We start from the raw sequence: 19670 nt of genomic DNA, 5'->3' as shown, positions 1-19670 counted from the left end.
CCATGGAAGACAGTATGGAGGTTCCTCAAAAAGTTAAAAAAAGAACTACCCTGTGACCCAGAAATCGAACTACTAGGTACTCATCCAAAGAATATGAAAACACTAATTCAAAGGGATACATGCACCCTTATGTTTATTTCAGCATAATTTACAATAGTCCAATTATAGGTGCAACCTAAGTGTCCATCGATACTTGAATGGGTAAAGAAGATGCGGTTTATATATACGATGGAATATGATTCACCCATCATAGAGAATGAAATATTGCCATTTGCAAGGACATGGATGGAGCTAGAGTATATTATGCTAAGCGAAATAAGCCAGTCAAGAGAAAGACAAATATCATATGATTTCACTCATATGTGGAATTTAGGAAACAAAACAAATGAACAAAGGGGTAAAAAAGAGAAACAAACCAAACAGAGTCATCAATGGAGAACAAACTGATCGTTATCAGAAGGGAGATGGGTGGGGAGATAGGTGAAATAGGTGAAAGGGATTAAGAGTACACTACTCTGATAAGCATTGAATAATATATAGAATTGTTGAATCACTATATTGTATACAATACAGCACCGTATGTTAACTATACTGGAATTAAAATTTTTATGAACACCATGATTGAAAAAAGCAAATAGTGAGGCAGACTCAAATACTGAAGAGCGGGACTGCCAGCTCCAGAGCCATGTGAGGACTCTTGGCCAGGACCCCGGACCCTAGAGAGCCAAGCCTCCAGAGGTGACCCTTATGGTGAGGACTTCCCACTCCCAAAGCAGAGAGTTTTTCTCAAGGCCAGCTTCCTGGAAAAAGAGGCTTGAGGACAGAGGTCTTCAAGCTGGATGGCTCAACCTAGCATGAGAGAAAGTCAGGTGATTTTGAGATATGTGGATCAAGAAGGGAAAAAGGGCCCAGGCAGGTCTAGCAAGCCACCTGAGCTTTTCCCCATTCCAGATCCAAGAGAGGCTGCAGTGTCTCCAAGTCTACTTGTGCCTTGCCTTCTTCCTGAAGGGACTGTACTCCAACTAACGGCTCCGCTGACCCAAGGTATGGTCAGTAGGAGTAGCTAGGCAGTGGGGGAAATCCCAGGGATTTGCCGAAACAAAGCTTTGTAGAAGAGGCAGGGAGCAGGCCTGGAGCAAGCACCTGGGGAGAGTGCCCGCTGGACTCTTATATGGCCCGTGGCTTCTGTGTGGCAAGGGGAAAGAGGCAGGGAATGTGCCCAGGAATGGGATCACCTCCCAACTGTTCAGAGGGCCTGAGGCTACAAGGCCACCAAGAGTCAAAAGGGGCCAGATTGAGCATCTCCAAAGGTCCATGGAGTCCGCAGAGGCCTTAGGGCCAGGGAGTAGGTATGAGATCTGGCTCTGCTGCCTGCAGGCCTGGCTGTGCCCTGTCGCTACCAGACTTCTCACTCACATTGGGCTGGTATTCGGCATGGCAGCCCAGCCTCTTCCTTTCTTCATGGAGGTGCCCCAGTTCCAATGCTTCTGTTCCTCTCTGACTTCTCCTGTTGGCCCCATGGCTCTCTTCCTCAGGAGCAGCTCTGCTTTCACCCTCATACTGAAACTACCCCGATTCCTCCAGCGAACTGACCTGTTACATTTGCCCTGTGTCAGCCTGTATGGCAGTTCTGCCAACATGGCTTACCAAGACAGGAACTCCTGGAGTGATCTGCTAGCATAAAGACGGAAGTGTCTGGTCCAGCGTCAAGCAGCTGTAGAAGCAGAGTCAGGGTACAAATCAGATCCCTGACCCCAAGGAATTAACCAGACAGGTAGCATGGCACATAGAATAACAGCCTACCAAAGATGCCCACCATCTGTCTAATCCCTAGAACCTTACATGGCAAAAGAGAATTTGCAGATGTAATTAAGGGTATAAACCCTGAGATGGGGAGATTATCCTGCATTATCTTAGTGGGCTCAGTTTAATCACGGGCGTGTTTAAAAGCAGAGAACCTCTCCTGGTTTGCTCAGAGAGATGAGATGGAAGGAGAGGAAATTTGAAACATGAGAGGGACCCAACTTGTATTGCTGGCTTTAAAAGTGGAGGAAGGGGTCCAGGTCCAGGAAATGTGGGCCTTCAGTTGACAGCAGCAGGAAAACAAGACCTTGGTCCTACAACCAAAGGGAACTGAATTCTGCCAACAACCTAGATGAGCAAGGAAATGGATTCTTTCTACAGCCTCCAGAACAGAAAGCAGCCTGCTTGATACCAGGTAGGATTCACATTAGACAGATGACCTGTGGAACACTAAGACAATAAATGTGGGTTCTTTCAGTCTGTGGTAATTTGTTATAACAGCAATAGAAAACTAATTCAGATACATGCTGAAATGCACAGAGAGCCCAAAGAAGAGCCCAAGGAGCAGACTCCAGTAAGGGTGGGAGCCCAGACATCCCTGGCATCCTGTGTACCAGAACTTTGAAGGGCTGCCATGAAGTGACTGGGTTCCATTCTCATTCAATCTCTGCATGTCTCCACACAAGTTTCCAGTTCGTGGGAGAGAAGGCTCTCTCCCAGCAGGGCCCACACCCAACATAGAGGTCAGGGGACAAGGCTATGTGATGGTCATCACTGTATGTGGGGCTGTGGAGATGAGTGTTTCCTAAAAGAAAGGACTATGAATCAGCCAAAACACCAGTTGCTCATTGCAGTGTTCATCCACATTCTTCTATAAAAAGTGTTTGAGCAGTGGTTCTTCACTGGGATTTCTATGGCCACACAAGCCTGGGAGTAAAGGTATTGTCATAATAACGGTCACCACTTATTAGTTCTGTGACTCTGCCTCTACCCCCCTGCAGGGAAGTTTTACTGTATTTATACAGTGCTCTCCAAGGGTGGTGATGTTTGGGCTCTGCATAACCAGCCTCTGTGGCATGCCTGTCACTCAATCTATTGGTGGAATTCTTCCCGTCTGTTCCTTGAGATGTGTGCCATTGTCTTCACCTATGGCTGTTGGGGTGATCTCTCTTAACCTTCTTGACACCATAGACAATAACCTAGCCTCTCATGTGGGCATACTCACAGCTCTGCTCCTGGCAGCCACTGCCAGATCTCAGGGTTGGGGGCCAAGACACTGGCGTCTATTACTATGGAAACTGTTCACAGCTGTTGTTAGTGGCTCCCTGACAGCTCAACTTCCCACAGAGGCTGAAATGAAAAAACTTTCTTTCTGCCTTTTGTGTTTCTCTCCATCCTTTGCATGAGTTCTGTTCAAATACCACCCATTGCCTACTGAAACACCAATCTTCCCTTCTTTCCTAAAAATAGTATCTTCAATTTTTAGCTAGACACATTACTGTCAAGGAAAACGCCTGCAGTCCCCAGACTCTCTTGCAATACAGTGTCTGTGTTCCAGCCACTCGATATTAGTGAAATAGTCCTGTGCAGCTTCCAGTAAATGTCTTTAAGTGGAAAGGATGGGGTCTTCTTTGCTCCTTACTCCTGGCTAAAATACAGATGTAATGCTGTGGTATAATAAATAATTCGTGTGGTCTTTGTGCTGGGTTTCTGGCATCAAGGTTCAAAAACACTTGGGATTCCTGGATGATGAAGGTGATTTTGTTATGTTAATAATGTGGCTCCTGGTGGGCCTTTAGAAAGCTTTAAGGATGGGGGCAGAGGTCAGGGACTTTCAGCTCTGGGAATGGAAAGGGGGCTGGAGATTGAGTTCAATCATGTGGCCAATGATTTAACTGATCATGCTTACTTAATGAAACACTGATAAAGATTCTGCATGCTGAAGTTCAGAGGAGCTTCCTGGTTGTGAACACACTGATGTGCTGGGAGGGTGATGCACTCCAATTCTATGAGGAGAGAGCATGGAAGATCTGCCCTTCCTCTCAGATCTCCCCCATGTGTACCTTTATAATGAAACAGTAGCTGTAGCAATAGTGCTTTCCTGAGTTTTGTGAGTCATTCTAGTGAATTATTAAACAAATTCATGGGAACCCCTGAATTTCTAGCCAGTCAGTCAGAAGTTCAGGTGGCCTGGGGACTCCCTGAGACTTGTGGCTGGCATCCGAAGTGAGGGCAGACTGTGGTGGACTCTGCCCTCAACCTGTGAGGCCTGCACTAATTGGGTGGTGAGTGTCACAACTGAATTGCCGTCCACTTAACATTAGACCAGTTCGGGTAGAAACAGAGTAGTAGATGGCTAGAGCCAGTGCTGGATCAAGAGGCAGCAGATGAAATTTGGCAGACAGGAGACAGTAACCTGGGTTTTTATAGATGGTGCAGCCACTGTATTCACTCTGCACTGCCTGCCTTTAGACTTCACACTTCACTTGACAGCTTCTGGCAGCTATAGTGAGACTCACTCAAGTTCATGTGCATTTATCAACAAGACGTGAATGGCTGTAAAGAAGATGGGTTCACCCTGGCTCATGAAGAGTGGGCTGCAGATGAAGACCCACAAGGCTCCTGGTCAATTCCAAAGACTTAGCTGGTTGTTCTGGCTTTCTAAGAGGTGTTTGTCCATCTCCCACCCACTGCCTGGTGAATTGGCCCCTATGTATTTCTGCTTCTAGGGGTTTCCCATGACTACCAGTGATCCTCAGGAACTCCATGCTGCTCTTTTCTGTCTATGGCTCCAGACTATTTCTGGCTCACTTTTCTCTTGGTTTTCATGAAGCTCAGGCTTTTCAGCTTCTGCTCCTTCTCTTCTTCTCTATATTTCAAATTCTGAAGAGAATTGAGAAGGTTGGGTAATTACATTTCTTCTAGTTTGAACAGAACCTTCCTTCAAGATAGCCTATAGAATAGATGCCCTAGGGTCAGATGCCACCCTACTCTGGGTGTATCAGTTAGCTATTGCTGCATAACAAATCACCACAAACTTAGCAGCTTGAAACCATACACATTTATTATCTCATAGCTTCTGTACGTCAGGAGTTTAGGTGTATCTTAGCTTGGTCTCCTACTTGGAGTCTCATAAGGTGACAATTAAGGTATCAACTGAACTAGGTTTTTATCTGGAAGCTTGACTAAGAAAGATTCAACTTCCAAGCTCAATCAGTTGTTGGCAGAATTCATTTCCTTGGTGTGTAGGACTGGGGGTCCAAACTCTTGCAGGTGTTTTCTGGAAGCCACACTCAAATCCCAGAAGTTGCTGGCAGTTCCTACAGGCCACCTACAGTTCCTTGCCTTGTCACATGGCTGCTTCATCAGGCCAAGTAGGAGCCTCTAGAGTAAGTCTGACAGCAAGACAGTCTCAAAGAACATAACATGGTCAAGGAAGTGACATCTCATCACTTTTGCCATTTTCTATTAGTTAGAACAAATCACAGGTCCTGCTCACATTCAAGGGAAAGGAATTACTCCAGGGAACAAATACCAGGAGGAGGATCACAAAGGGTCATCCTAGGATCTGTCCACCACTCCTAGCATAGGTGCATTTGGGGTAGGGATAATGGCACAGAAGGAGGAAATAGATGCTGAGACTGGCCTGAGTAATAAACAGATGAAGGTTATAAAAACAACAGATGGGAATGCAAGCTGGTGCAGCCACTCTGGAAAACAGTATGGAGGTTCCTCAAAAAGTTGAAAATAGAGTTACCCTATGACCCAGCAATTGCACTACTGGGTATTTACCCCAAAGATATAAAAGTAGTGATCCGAAGGGGTGTCTGCACCCCAATGTTTACAGCAGCAATGTCCACAATAGCCAAGGAAAGAGCCCAGATGTACATCAACAGATGAATGGATAAAGAAGATGTGGTATATATACAATGGAATATTACTCAGCCATCAAAAAGGATGAATACTTACCATTTACATGGATGTGGATGGAACTAGAGGGTATTATGCTAAACAAAATAAGTCAATCAGAGACAGACAATTATCATATGATCTCACTGATATGCAGAATTTGAGAAACAAGGCAGAGGATCATAAAGGAAGAGAGGAAAAAATGAAACAAGACAAAACCAGAGAAGGAGACAAACCATAAGAGACTCTTAATCGTAGGAAATAAACTGAGGGTTGCTGGAGGGGAGGGGAGTGGAGGATGGGGTAGCTGGTGACAGACGTTGGGGAGGGTGTGTGTTGTGGTGAGCACTGGGTGTTGTGTAAGACTGATGAATCACAGACCTGTACCCCTGAAACAAATAATACATTATATGTTAATTTAAAAAATAAATAATATAAAAAATAAAAAACAATGGATATGTCAAAGTTCAAAAGCATTACACCCTTTATATCTGTAGCTCATTTAATCTATACAATAAGACGGAGATAAGTAATGGTATTATCACTTTACAGATGAGTGAACTGGAAGGGACTATTTTTCTCTGGCTGAAGAGTTGGGCCAAGGGGAGTATCTGAACTTAGAGGAATCACAAACAGTGTCATTAGACCACCCAGGCTCTTACAGACTGATAACCATTGGGGTCCAGTGCCAAAGGCCTGTTACAGATTCACCAACACTTATAGACCACCCACTGACTCTTGACTGACCACCACAGGACGCTTGCATTGAGAACCTGTCCTCTTTGTTGGAAGAGGGCAGTAGTTACTTGCCTAACTTTAGATAACCACCAAGCAGCTATGGTACCTGTTGGTGTCTTTGCTCAATCCATCCAAACTATCCTATGTGAGCAACATCATTATCAAGACCCAAGATACTAATAAGCCCCTGAAACTGACAGGGGGCTTGAATACCCGAGATGTATGGAAGATTCAGCTCAGCTGGGGCAACAGGACTGTCTTGGTATGTCTTCAGCACACCAAGCTCAGTGGATGGGGATTCTAAACCCTAGCAACATAACCATGGATTTTCCTTCAGGTATCCATGATATGAAGGACTGGAGACATACGAATAAAGCAGCAGAGACTGTCCCTCGTAACTAAGGAAAACTCAGATTTCATCCATCTACTATGATGTGTTTGTGACTATACTCAGCAAACATTTATCGAATCCTTCCTTTTGACTGGAGGTATAAAGATGAGTAATTTCTCTCTCTCTGCCTACTCCAGGAAGAATACAGGGTAGACAGGTTAGTGCTATATTAGAAGTACTGAAGAAGTTCTAGGAAGTATCCTGTCGGAGGAGAGGGGAGAAGAATTCATGGAAGACTTGTAGGAGAAGATAAATAATTTTCTTTCCAGGTAGGTAGTGTAGAATCGGCAGAACTCTACCAATGATCGCTGAAGGTTGGGGCCTTATAGAAGGCATGTCAGCCTTGAGCAAAGCACTGGAAATCAAACTGTGTGGAGAACTGGTGGAAACTACTGTTGAGAGAGTACCCTATGTTTGAGTAGGAGGGACTAAATTATTAAGACCTTCAATACAGGATTTAAAGATTTATTCTGAAGCTATTGGATCACCATGGATGGGAAGAATGGACTCAGATTAATGTTTTAGGAAAAGAACTCTGTGGAGGACAGAATGGAAGTAGGAAGAGATGCAGGTGGGGGCACTCAATTACAGCACTACTATAATCCAGACAAGATAGAGCGAAAGCTTGAGCCAAGGCTATGGAAGCTACTGGAAACAGGGTACAAAGGTACATATAATGACATTGGGAGATGGAAAAATGGAAAATAACAACAATAAAACCAAAGGCCTCCGGAGAGGATAGTGATGTAATTTATCAAACCCAGAAATCAAAAGGAGTTCATAGATGAGGCAAATCAATAAAGGTGTTCAGTCTGTTACCTTTCAGGGGATTGTAAGACATATCTGTGGGACTGTAGGTGTACAACTCAGAGAGAAATTATTGTTTAGATAAGATTTTGAGTCATTATCAAGAATGATCTTTGAAACTGTGAGAGTGCGTTAAACCAGTTAGGAAGATAGTACAGCATTATAAGATGGTAGGAGCCTTGGAGAATGCTGTATTTTTGAGAAAGAAAATGTATAACGGAGCTTGATACAGATAGGAATGGAACCAGGAGAGAGCGTGGTTATAGAGGAAAAGAGAAGAACGTTTTAAGGAGGAATTACTGTTGGTAAGCTAGACATAAGGAGGACTAAGCAAGGACCATTGGGTGAAGTAGGACACTGGCAACTTTTGGGGAGCAGCTTGAGAAGGGTGGCAGGTGCAGACTCCAACAAGGGGTATAGACTGCCTAAGGAGAGGGGAGGCTACAGTGTATCACATCAGTTACTTTTAGAAGAAATTTAAGAAGGGAAGAAAGTGAGAAAGGAAAGTGGCTTGAGGAAGGAGAGGGGTACTTGAGACTCATCCTTGTTGCTATGAGCTACGGTCTTCCTAGCAAGCAGTTATCTTACACAGCTGTGCGGGATAGGAAAGAGGAATTTGACCCCCCACTTATTTCTAACTAGTTACAAAACTCCAGGCCTAAATTACCATCTGGGAAAGGAGAAGGGGGACGTAATCTCTATTAACATATCCAAATTTTGCTTCACCAATTTTGGCTAAGACTTCTACAGGTGTACAAACTCCAATCCTCCACCCCAAACAAAACAACAACAAAGCAACACCATCCCCTTTCTCTTCTTTGTAATCTGGAAAAACTGAGCAAGTGCACAGTGCCCGAGTCCTGTGCCAGGAGCCCCTCTCTGAGCCAGTCTGCTTTAACCCGAGGGAGCACGACTCTGAGGCCGCCGAGCCCGGTGCGCTGCTCTCGAAACAGCGGCGCGCTCGGCGCAAACCCGACAGAGCTGCTCCAGTTCAGCGCATCCGATTCTCCAACGGTGCTTAGGCTTTGCCGGTCGTCGCCTTCGGTGGTGACATCAAGTCCCACAACGCGGCGCGGGGAAGTGAGCACAGTCAGGAAAACCCTCCGCCCTGCCTGCGGCCTCTTCGTCCCGCTATAGTCTGCCTCCATTAGCCTTTTCCCGTGCCGCACTTCCCTTGGTAAAATGAAACCTAGTGCCATCAGCTAAGGCAAAAGGATGGGCTCCACTACCTCTTTACTAGGCAAAGAGAAAAGGCAGAACCCACTCCAGGCAGCAAAGGGGTGTGTTGCACCGGCCGGGTCGCCTGGAGGTCCCGCCCAGGCCCGCCCTCCTGACACTGGAGACTACATTTCCCAGAGGCCTCCGCGGCCCCAAGGGGCAGGCCGGTCCGCTTTCCCGCTCATACTGAGTGGTTACTGGCTTCCCCAGAGGAGGGCGGGGCCTACCCCAGCCAATAGGTGAGAGGCTCGTTACGGCGGCGGAAGCAGCGGCGCTGGGCTGAGGGGTGGGGGACAGAGTGCTAGCGCCCCGGCGGCGGCGGCGGGTCCGGAGCCCGAGGGCGTCCGCACCACAGGCGGAGAGCGCACGGGAGCGAGCTCGAGGCGGCGCGGCGGCCCCTCGGCGCAGCACCCAGGTAATGGCGGGACGGGCGCCCGGGTGGGGAGGGGAGGAGAGGGGAGGAGACGAGGGGGCGGGGCGGCCGAGCCGGGCTGCAGCGTCCGTCCCGCTGTGCGTCCCTGGGGAAGGGCAGCGGTGCCTCCTCTCCTACGGCTCAGATCTAGGCTCTTTCACGAGCTGGGCACGGCGGTTGGGCCGGCGACAGGGACCTGGCGTCCTGCGGCAAGGAAGGGAGAGGCTCCAGGAGGGGTGGGCTGTTTCGGGCTTGGGGGCGTGGCGGGCGTGGGCCCCGGCGGGGAAGTGGAGCGGCCGGGGGAGCGCCGGCGGGCGGGCGGCCCAGGGAGTTTGGCTCCTGGAGCAGTTTAAAGTGACTCTCCACATCCGGGCCCTGCGCCCGCCGCTTTCAGACCCCGGCCGAGGCGGGGCCTCCTACCTCCCCGCCCCCCTCTCCGGGAGCGCTTGTCTTCCTCTACCATTGGCTCAGCCTCGAGAGGTTGGGCTGCCCCGGCGAGGCTCGCGCCTGATTGGCTGAGAGTCGGCGGGAGGGTGGGGCGGGATCAGAGCGCGCAGGCCTCCGCGGATTGGTGCGGGGACTCGAGTGACGCGCCCGGCGTGGGGCCAATAGGCGGGCGGGGGAGGTAGGGGCAGGTTCGGGGGAAGAAGGCTGGAGCGGAGCCGCGGCGGGGTGGCGGGGGTGAGCGGGGCCGGCTGGGCTGGGCAGCGGCGGGCCCGAGGCGCGCTCCGGCAGGAGTCCTCTCCAAGACCCAGGAGTCCAGCGCTGCCACCGAAATGGGCCCTCCGCGGCACCCCCAGCCCGGCGAGATGGAAGCGGGTGGTGCGGGCGGCGGGCGGCGGCTGCAGGTAAAGAGGCACACCGCTTGTCCTGGGGCTCCCCAGAACGCCGTCCTCCCTACCCCCCCAAGACAAAGTCTCAGACACCCGAAGTGTGTCTGGAAACCTGTGTTATGCGATCTCAGCCGTGGGCTTCGGGGTGGGGGTGGGGTTGCGTGCGAATTGGGAATATCGGTAGAGCTTGGCTCCTGAGGGAAAAGTGGGGGTCGATTTTAGAGAAAGTAGCGAAGGTCTCTGGTCCCTCTGGCTCAGTGGAGGGTCTGTGAGAGAAGGGGGAGGAAGTCGGTAAATGGAGGCCTGTGCAGAAAACCATTTGAGGGTTCCTTTTAGATTAGGTCTTGATACAAGCTTTCTGATTTCTTAGAACAGGGCATCTCCCCTCAGGTTCCTCCTATGACATACTGATGACAGTTGTGTTCACCTTGGTGTGAGCTTCAGTCTTTCAAAGGAACATGCCATTTTTCATAAAACTTTATACAGATACTTATGTATTGTGTTAATACCCATCATATGGCTGTTGTACAGAATTCAGTGTTGATTTTTTAGAGTGGTAATCTGTAAGTATTTACAGAGTGTCATAGTATACCCCAACACCACACAAACGATTTTACTTTTGCTTGAATCCATGTGCCTTAAAAACTTAGAGAATTTAGATCATTTCTGCACCGTATGTTGATCACAAGTAATTTTTCTAGGTGAATGAAGCTGCATTTGTTTTTCTAAGGGAAAGTATAGGTACTGGAGATGCTTTAATTTCTCATTGTTGATTCTAATGTGAGAATTTAGTAATAACCATATGACTGTATGCACTGCAGGTGGAAATGAGTTCTCAGCAGTTTCCTCGGTTAGGAACCCCTTCCACTGGGCTAAGCCAGGCTCCTTCACAGATTGCAAACAGTGGTTCTGCAGGATTGATAAACCCAGCTGCCACAGGTGAGATATGTGACATTCTTCTATATTGTTTCTTGCTTTAAGAATATTGCCAGTTTTTTCATTTAAAAATTAGCAAATTCCTTGTGGGATTTTAGTAAATAATAGCTTATTGAATTTGAAGAAGGATGTATTACAATTCTAATTTAAACAAGGTTTTTTGAGGGTGTCTGGGTGGCTCAGTTGGTTAACTGTCTGACTCTTGATTTCAGCTCAGGGTGGTGAGATTGAGCCCCACCTCAGGCTCTGCGCAGGGCATGAAGCCTGCTTAAGATTCTTTCTCTTCCTCTCCTTCTGCCCCTCCCACCCTTAATAAACAAACAAACAAGGTTTTTTAAAAATTCCTTTTTTAATCCTTTCTCATATACTAGCTTATACGTGAAACTTATAGCAAAAAAGGCTTACAAGAACTATATTTTAAATACATTAATGTGTTCTCCTTGTTCTCCTTTAAGGCCCAGAGGTATAATAGTGCCATGAGGGAGTCCAAAGGTGTGTAAGGCATTTTAGGAGCCTATGAGCTAGGAAAGAAGGTTTAAAAAGAAAAAAAAGTACAGTTGACCCTTGAAAAACACAGGTTTGAACTGTAGAAGTCCATTACATGTGGATTTTTTCCAATAAACGTAGTACAGTACTGTAAATGTATTTTGTCTTACTTATGATTTTCTTAATAACATTTTCTGTGTAGCTTACTTTATTGTAAGAATATAATACATATAACATACAAAATACATATTAATCGACTGTTACAGGCAAGGTTTCCAGTCAGCAGATTATTAGTTAAGCTTTTGGGGAGTCAAAAGTTATATGCGGTGTGGTCATCACCCCTAACCCCTGCATTGTTCAAGGGTCAACTGAATATATACACATATATGCACTTAGTTTTTAGTGGTATGCCCTTTGAGTTCTATTAGATCTCTGGTCCTCAGCAGGGGTGATTTTGCAGTCCCGGGAGTATTTGGCAATGTCTGGATACGTTTTTGGTTGTCACAACTAGGGGGTGCTGTTGGCATCTGATATTTAAAGGCCAGGGATGCAGCTAAACATCCAAAATGGGCAGGACAGCGCTCCACAACAAAGTATCCAGTCCAGTCATCAGTGCTAAAGTTGAGGTACTCTTTCAAGTAGTCTTTTTCTCTGTATATATATCAAGTAAAAAAATGACATTGCAAAGTAAAGTATTCCTTTTTCTATTCCCTTTTCTTCACCGCCTGCTTCCTAAGTTCCTTATCATGGTAAATGGTAAAACTATCTGCTCATTGCTCAAACCAGGAACACAGGCATCATCTTTAATTGCTGTGTCTCTCTGGCTTGTACATGTGAGCTATGGACCTTTGTCTGATGTTTCAGCCTCTGCTTCCCTCCTGCCAACTTAGTTTTTGTTACAAATTTATCTTAGTTCTCTTTAGACTTGAAGTAATTTTAAGCTGTTTCTTGTCTCCTGCTTAATAGTAACTACTCATTTTCTAAATGAAGGACAAAAAGTTCCCAATATTCTTGACCTTGAGTCTTTATACATTGTTCCTTTTGCCACAATCTTCCTTCTTCCTTTTCACACTCACTTATCTGATTAATTCCTGTCCTTCCTTGAGGTTTCATCTCAGGTGTCACTTTCTCTAGGAGGTCTTTGCTGCCTAGACCACAGGAGTCAGGGGTAGGACCTCCTAGAGTGAAGGCTGGAATCGTGTCCTGGAATCTGGAACCTTGTGTACCTTTGTATGTGCTATACTTGCTACATTGTAGGGCACAAAATAGTTGTCAACAAGTCCTTACAGAGCGACTTAAAGTTCTTTGCTCCTTAACAAATATTTTTGACAAATTGTCTTTGGTATAAATTCATGGAATGATTTAAAGGAGTATAGCTTAAAGAGAATATTTTTGAACGTCTATTTACAAAGAATTATACTGCTTATTAAAAATGGCATCGGGGGCACCTGGGTGGCTCAGTTGGCAAAGTGTCTGCCTTCAGCTCAGGTCTCGATCCCAGGGTCCTGGGATCGAGCCCTGAGTCGGGCTCCCTGCTCCATGGGGAGTCTGCTTCTCCCTATCCCTCTGCCTGCCACTCTCCCTCCTTGTGCTTGCTCTCTCGCTCTGTCTCTCTCTGTCAAATAAATAAATAAAATCCTTAAAAAAAACACACACACACAAAAACAAAAAAAGGTGTCAATTAGTAATAATTGCCCTCAGATTTTGTTGAGAAGGAAATTATTGACTTAACCAAAATTGTCTATAATTTTAACTTCGAATACTGTGTGTGTTTTTTCCTTCAGTGACTCTGAGAAAGAAAATAAACGTTTTTCCGTAAGGAGTTAAATATTTCTCTATATTTCCTATTACTTTTATTAGAAGAACTAATTTGGCATCCTAAGCATATCAGGATTTCAAATACATGTTCAAAGGTCAGAAGTATGAATTACAACAAGTTTTCTTAATTATTCTTCCAAGATTCTTTTGTTCTAAATGATTCTGAAAAGAGCTTAACAGAGAATTGTCAGTACATTATATCATAGTGAATTGTCAAAAATCAATGTTTTTCGGGGATCCCTCCTACATTGTTGGTGGGAATGCAAGTTGGTACAGCCACTCTGGAAAACAGTGTGGAGGTCCCTTAAAAAGTTAAAAATTGAGCTACCCTATGACCCAGCCATTGCACTACTGGGTATTTACCCCAAAGATACAGACGTGAAGAGAAGGGCCATATGCACCCCAATGTTCATAGCAGCATTGTCCACAATAGCTAAATCGTGGAAGGAACCGAGATGCCCTTCAACAAATGACTGGATTAAGAAGTTGTGGTCCATATATACAATGGAATATTACTCAGCCATCAGAAAGAACGAGTTCTCAACATTTGCTGCAACATGGACGGCACTGGAGGAGATAATGCTAAGTGAAATAAGTCAAGCAGAGAAAGACAATTATCATATGATTTCTCTCATCTATGTAACATAAGAACTAGGAAGATCGGTAGGGGAAGAAAGGGATAAAGAAAGGGGGGTAATCAGAAGGGGGAATGAAGCATGAGAGACTATGGACTCTGAGAAACAAACTGAGGGCTTCACCGGGAAGGGGGATGGGGAATGGGATAGGCTGGTGATGGGTAGTAAGGAGGGCACGTATTGCATGGTGTACTGGGTGTTATACGCAACTAATGAATCATCAAACTTTATATCAGAAACCAGGGATGTACTGTATGGTGACTAACATAATATAAAAAAAAACATTAAAAAATTTTTTATAATTATAATAAATATTATGTTATATATTATATATATAATAAATAACAAAAATTAAAAAAAATCAATGTTTTTCTGAACAAATAGGTTTGGGAGAGAGTTATGAAATTGTCTGTTTCCCTTAAAAATTTAAGGGGAAAATCTGTTTGGACAGGAGGGAAGGTTCACAATATGATTATATATAAAGATCATATATTTAAGAAGCCATTAGAGCTAATAAGTGAAATTAGTAAAGGTTGCAGAATAAAAGTTCAAGGTATAAAAACTGATTATATTTTTAGTACTAGCAATGAACAATGAAATTTTTTAAATGTCATTTGCAATAGCATCAAAAAAACCCCACAAAAAACAAACCCACAAATACTTAAGGATACATTAACAAAAATGTGTGTAAGACTTGGGGTTAGAAAACTATGAAAAATGTGACTAAGAACAATTAAAAACCTAGATAAATGAAATGATCAATCATTTTCATCTATTGAAACACTCAGCATTTTTAAGATAATAGTTCTACCCGAAGGGATCTGTAGATTAAAAAAAAATTCTAATCAAAATCCTATCATATCCTTTTGTAAAAATTGCCAGCCTGAATTTGTATTTATGTGGAAACCAAAGAACCTACAATAGCCAAAGCAATTTTGACCCCTTAAAAAAAAAAATGAAAAGGAAGTTGGAAGACTCTACTACATTACTTCAAGACTTGCTGTGAAGCTGCACTAATCAAGACAGTGTGATACTGGCATAAAGATAGAGATACAGATCACTGAAAGTGGAGGATCCAGAAATAGACACACACGTAATGGTCAATTGATTTTTGACAAATGTACATAGATAATTCAATAGAGAAATGATAGTCTTTTCAACAGAATAGTGCTTGAACACCAGAATATGCATATGGAAAAAATGAACCTTGACCTTTACTTTCGCCGTACAGAAAAATTAACTCGCAAAGTATCATTATGGATCTAAATCTAAAACTTAAAATTTCTAAAAGAAAATACAGAAACTGCTTACGATCTTGGGGTGAACAAAAATTGTTTAGATTGCAAAAAAACACTAATTACAAAAGCAACTGGTATTTTGTACCTTATCAAAATTTAAAATGTCTACTCTTCAAAAGACACTATTAATAAAAAGGCAAGCCACAAATTGAGAAGATGGTTGCAATAAATATATCTGCAAAGAACTTACATCCTGAATATATAAAGAACCCTTGTAAGTCAATAGCTTGTGCTATATGAGACAGCCTGATTTTTTTTTTTAATGGGCAAAATATTTGAATAGACACATCACCAAAGATGCTATCTGAATGTCTAGTAAGCACATAAAAAATACCCAATAGTATTAATCCTCAGGGCAATGCAAATTAAAACCACAGAAAATAGTACACATCCAGTAGAATGACTAAAATTAAAAGACCAGCAATACCAAGTTTGATGTGTTTGTGGAGCAAGTAGAAGTCATACATTGTTGGTGGGAATGCAAAATAATCTAGCCACTTTGGAAAACAGTTTGGCAGTGTCTTATAAAGTTAAATATAAACTTAATCATACAACCTAGCAGTCCCATTCCTAGATATTTACCCAAGATAAATGAAAATGTATGTCCAAAGACCCATACTTCAATGTTCACAGAAGCAGTATTCATAATAGCCAAGAACTGGAAACAACCCAGAATTTATTAACTGGTGACTAAATATAGTTTGGTTTACATGTACAGTGGAATACTACTCAACATTAAAAAGGAACAAACATCTGGTATATAGAACAACATATGAACTTCAAAAGCATTATACACTTAGCCCTTGAACAACTTGGGGTTAGGGTCACTGACCCTCCGTGCAGTCAGGAATTTGAGTATAACTTAAACTCTGCAGAAACTTAACTAATAGCCTACTGTTGAACGGAAGCCTTACTGATAACATAAACAATACATATTTATATTTTATATGCATTATATACTGTATTTTTATAATAAAGTAAGCTTAGAGAAAAGAAAATTTATTAAAAATAGCATAAGAAAGAGAAAATCATTTACAGCACTGTACTGTATTTATCAGAAAAAAGAAAAATCCACATAGGGGCACCTGGATGGCTCAGTCATTTAAGTGTCTGCCTTCGGCTCAGGCCATGATCTCAGGGTCCTGAATGAAGCCCCACATCAGGCTCCCTGACCAGTGGGGAGTCTGCTTCTCCCTCTCCTTCTGTCCCGTGCCCCTGCTCATGCTCTCTCTCTCCTCCCAAATAAATAAATAAAATGTTTTTTTAAAAAAAAAATCAACATGTAAGTGGAGCCATGCAATCCAAACCCATGTTGTTCAAGGGTCAACTGTACTAAGAGAAGGAGGCTGACACAAAGGACCACGTTGTACTGGGGTGCCTGGGTGGCTCACTTGGTTGAGCTTCCAACAGTTGGTTTCAGATTAGGTCGTGGTCTCAGGGTCTTGGGATCACGCCCCTCCTTGGGCTTAGCGGGGAGTCTGCTTGGGATTCTCTCCCTCTGCCTTCTCTCCCTCCCCATCCCCCCCAACGCACCGACACACATGCTCTTTCTCTCAAATAAATAAATCTTAAAAAACAAAGAACCGCATAGCATATGTTCTATTTGCATGGAATTCCAGAAAACACAAAGCTATAGTATTAGCAGATTAGTGGTTTCTAAGGTACAGAAGGGTGGGAGGGAGGAAATTGCCTACGAAGGGGCATGAATGAACCAGTGAAAATAATGGAAAATGTTTTGTATCGTGATTGTATTGTGGTTATAGTACTGTATACTTTTTTTTTTTTTTAGAGGGCGGGGCAGAGGGAGAGAATGTTAGGCAGGCTCCACACCCAGTGCGAAGCCTGACGCAGGGCTCGATCTCAAAACGCTTAGATCATGACCTGAGCCGAAATTAAGAGTCAGCTGCTTAACTGAGCCACCCAGGAGCCGTGTAGTACAGTCTTTTTTTGTAAAATCTTATCTGATTTTATATAAAGAATTAGTGGGGTTTTTTTTTATTGTACCTCAATAAAGCTGATTGACTAAAAAACAGACAAAAGATAGACACATATGCCTCACAAAGAAAGATATATATGAATAACCTGTGGTCACATAAAAGATTTTCAACATCCTTGTCATGGAAATTCTAATTAAAATCACAACGAGAGGGGTACCTGGGTGGCTCAGTCCTTAAGCGTCTGCCTTCGGCTCAGGGTGTGATCCCAGGGTCCTGGGATTGAGCCCCACATCCGGTTCCCTGCTCTGCTGGAAGCCTACTTCTCCCTTTCCCACCCCCCCTGCTTGTGTTTCCTCTCTTGCTGGCTGTCTCTCTCTCTGTCAAATGAATAAATAAAATCTTAAAAAAAAATCACAATGAGAGACCCGCTATACACCCACTAGAATGTCTGTGTATCAAGAATTGTGAGGATTAGGAGCTGCCAGAACTCTAATACACTGGCTGACGGGAACATAACATGGATACAACCACTTTGGAAGGTATTCCAGCAGTCTCATAAAGTCAAACACTTAACATTTGACCCAGCCATTCTGTGCCTAGGTTGTTGGTAAGAACGTAAAAAAACTCTTGTTGAACTCTCCACTCTTAGAATAGCCATTTTATTGTATGTAAATTATACATCAATAAAGTGGTTCTATTTATTTGTTTTGATTTCAAGTTTTTAAAAAAATTGTAGTTAACATATTGGGTAATATTTGTTTCAGGTGTACAATTTAGTGATTCATCACTTAAATATAACAGCTAGTGCTCATCACAAGTGCCCTCCTTAATACCTATCACCCATAAAGTGGTTTTAAAAATCAAAATTAAAAAAAATAATGACCAGGAAGAAAAATCAATATATAACAAAAAATAAAATATGCATCAGTCTTTTCACCCAGCACACGTATTTTCAAACATTTTTTTCCTGAGGAAATCGTTTAACGAGGCCTCAAAGTACATATGGATTTTTATCCAAGTTGTGGATAATAACAAAAAATTTGGAAATAACCTAAAAGTCCACCGGTGATACAATGGTTTAAAAAGTTATAGTTGGGATGCCTGGGTGGCTTAGTTGGTTAAGAGACAGATGTCTCTTGATCTCAGCTCAGGTCTTGATTTGTGAGTCCTGAGTTCAGTCCTTGTGCTGGGCTCCATGCTGGGCTTGGGGCCTACTTTAAGAAAAAAAAAAAAAAGAAGCTATAGTATATTTATGCAATGGAATTTCATTTAACATTTTTTTAAATTATGTAGTATATATTCAATATTGCTCAGCAATTTCACTTCTAGGTATATATCCAATAAAAATGGTGAATAGTTCACCAAAAGGGATGTGTGGGAATATTACTAGCACTACTGAAAAGTGAAAACTATCTAAATGCCTATTAACAGTAAAATGGATAATTTGTAGTTGATTCCCACAGTGACCTACTATACTGACAATGAAAGATCTGCAGCTACATGCAGTGACATTCATGGACTTCATACCCGTAAGTGCAAGAAGAAAGATACAACAGAGTACATTTGCTATGAGTCTTATTTATATAAAGTTCAAAAATAGATAACAGTAATCTGTGGTGCTAGAGGTTAGGATAGTGCATATCCTTGGAAGGGATAGTGAGGAATCCAGCTGAGCAGAGGGCTTGTAGGGAATGTTTTGCATCTTGAGCTGGGTGCTGTGGTTACTCAGGTGTATTCAGTTTGTGCAAGTTCATTGAGCTGTAGAGTTAACATTTGTGCACTTTATGAAGATAATAGTTCATTGAAAAGTTAAATAACCCCCCCCCCAAAATTAAAGAGGTGAGAAATGTCTCAAGGTTTTACCAACATATTAACTCTTGGTGCCTTTGGGAAATAGACTTTGGGAGCAGCTTTATTTTCTTGATAGTTTTACAGATTTAAAATTTTTTACATAAGTATAATCTCTATGTTCAAAAAAATGTTAATATCATTTTGGGAAAATGGTAGACAAGTATGAGATAATATTTTCATGAACTCTATTTTATTAGATTAAGTCCTTGATTTTTTTATTTTAAGATTTTATTTATTTATTTGACAGAAAGACAGCCAGCAAGAGAGGGAACACAAGCAGGGGGGAATGGGAGAGGAAGAAGCAGGCTCCCAGTGCAGGAGCCCGATGTGGGGCTCGCTCCCAGGACTCCGGGATCACTCCCTGAGCCGAAGGCAGACGCTTAATGACTGAGCCACCCAGGCGCCCCAAGTCCTTGATTTTTTAACTTAGTTTTTAAATAGGTTACATGTTTTCATGGTCCAAAATTCCCAAAGGAAGTATACAGTGAAAAGTGTTTCTCTTATCCCTGTTCTCCCAGAATCCACTTTCTTTGCCATGAAGAAATCAAGATGCTTTGGGAGTTATGTTTCTACATAAGAAAATAAACACAAATATATT

At 43.3% G+C, this 19670-nt stretch overlaps 1 protein-coding gene across 9 annotated transcripts in view; it reads left to right on the top strand.

Moving 5' to 3' along the window:
- The first annotated feature begins 9125 nt into the window (after positions 1-9125).
- SAP130 (Sin3A associated protein 130) overlaps positions 9126-19670 on the top strand; it is a 79275-nt gene continuing 68730 nt past the window's right edge. For all 9 annotated transcript variants that reach the window (XM_040619423.1, XM_040619443.1, XM_040619416.1 and 6 more), the window contains exons 1-2: positions 9126-9281; positions 10933-11050. In XM_040619423.1, the coding sequence (XP_040475357.1) occupies positions 10939-11050 (112 nt within the window). In that variant the 5' untranslated portion in view covers positions 9126-9281; positions 10933-10938. The remainder of the gene's footprint in view (positions 9282-10932; positions 11051-19670) is intronic.

The sequence above is a fragment of the Ursus maritimus genome, unplaced genomic scaffold, assembly GCF_017311325.1.
Source record: "Ursus maritimus isolate PB19 unplaced genomic scaffold, ASM1731132v1 scaffold_1, whole genome shotgun sequence".
Taxonomy (NCBI): domain Eukaryota; kingdom Metazoa; phylum Chordata; class Mammalia; order Carnivora; family Ursidae; genus Ursus; species Ursus maritimus.
The sequence above is the reverse complement of the archived record's forward strand: the minus strand, read 5'-3'. Positions and strand labels throughout refer to the sequence as shown.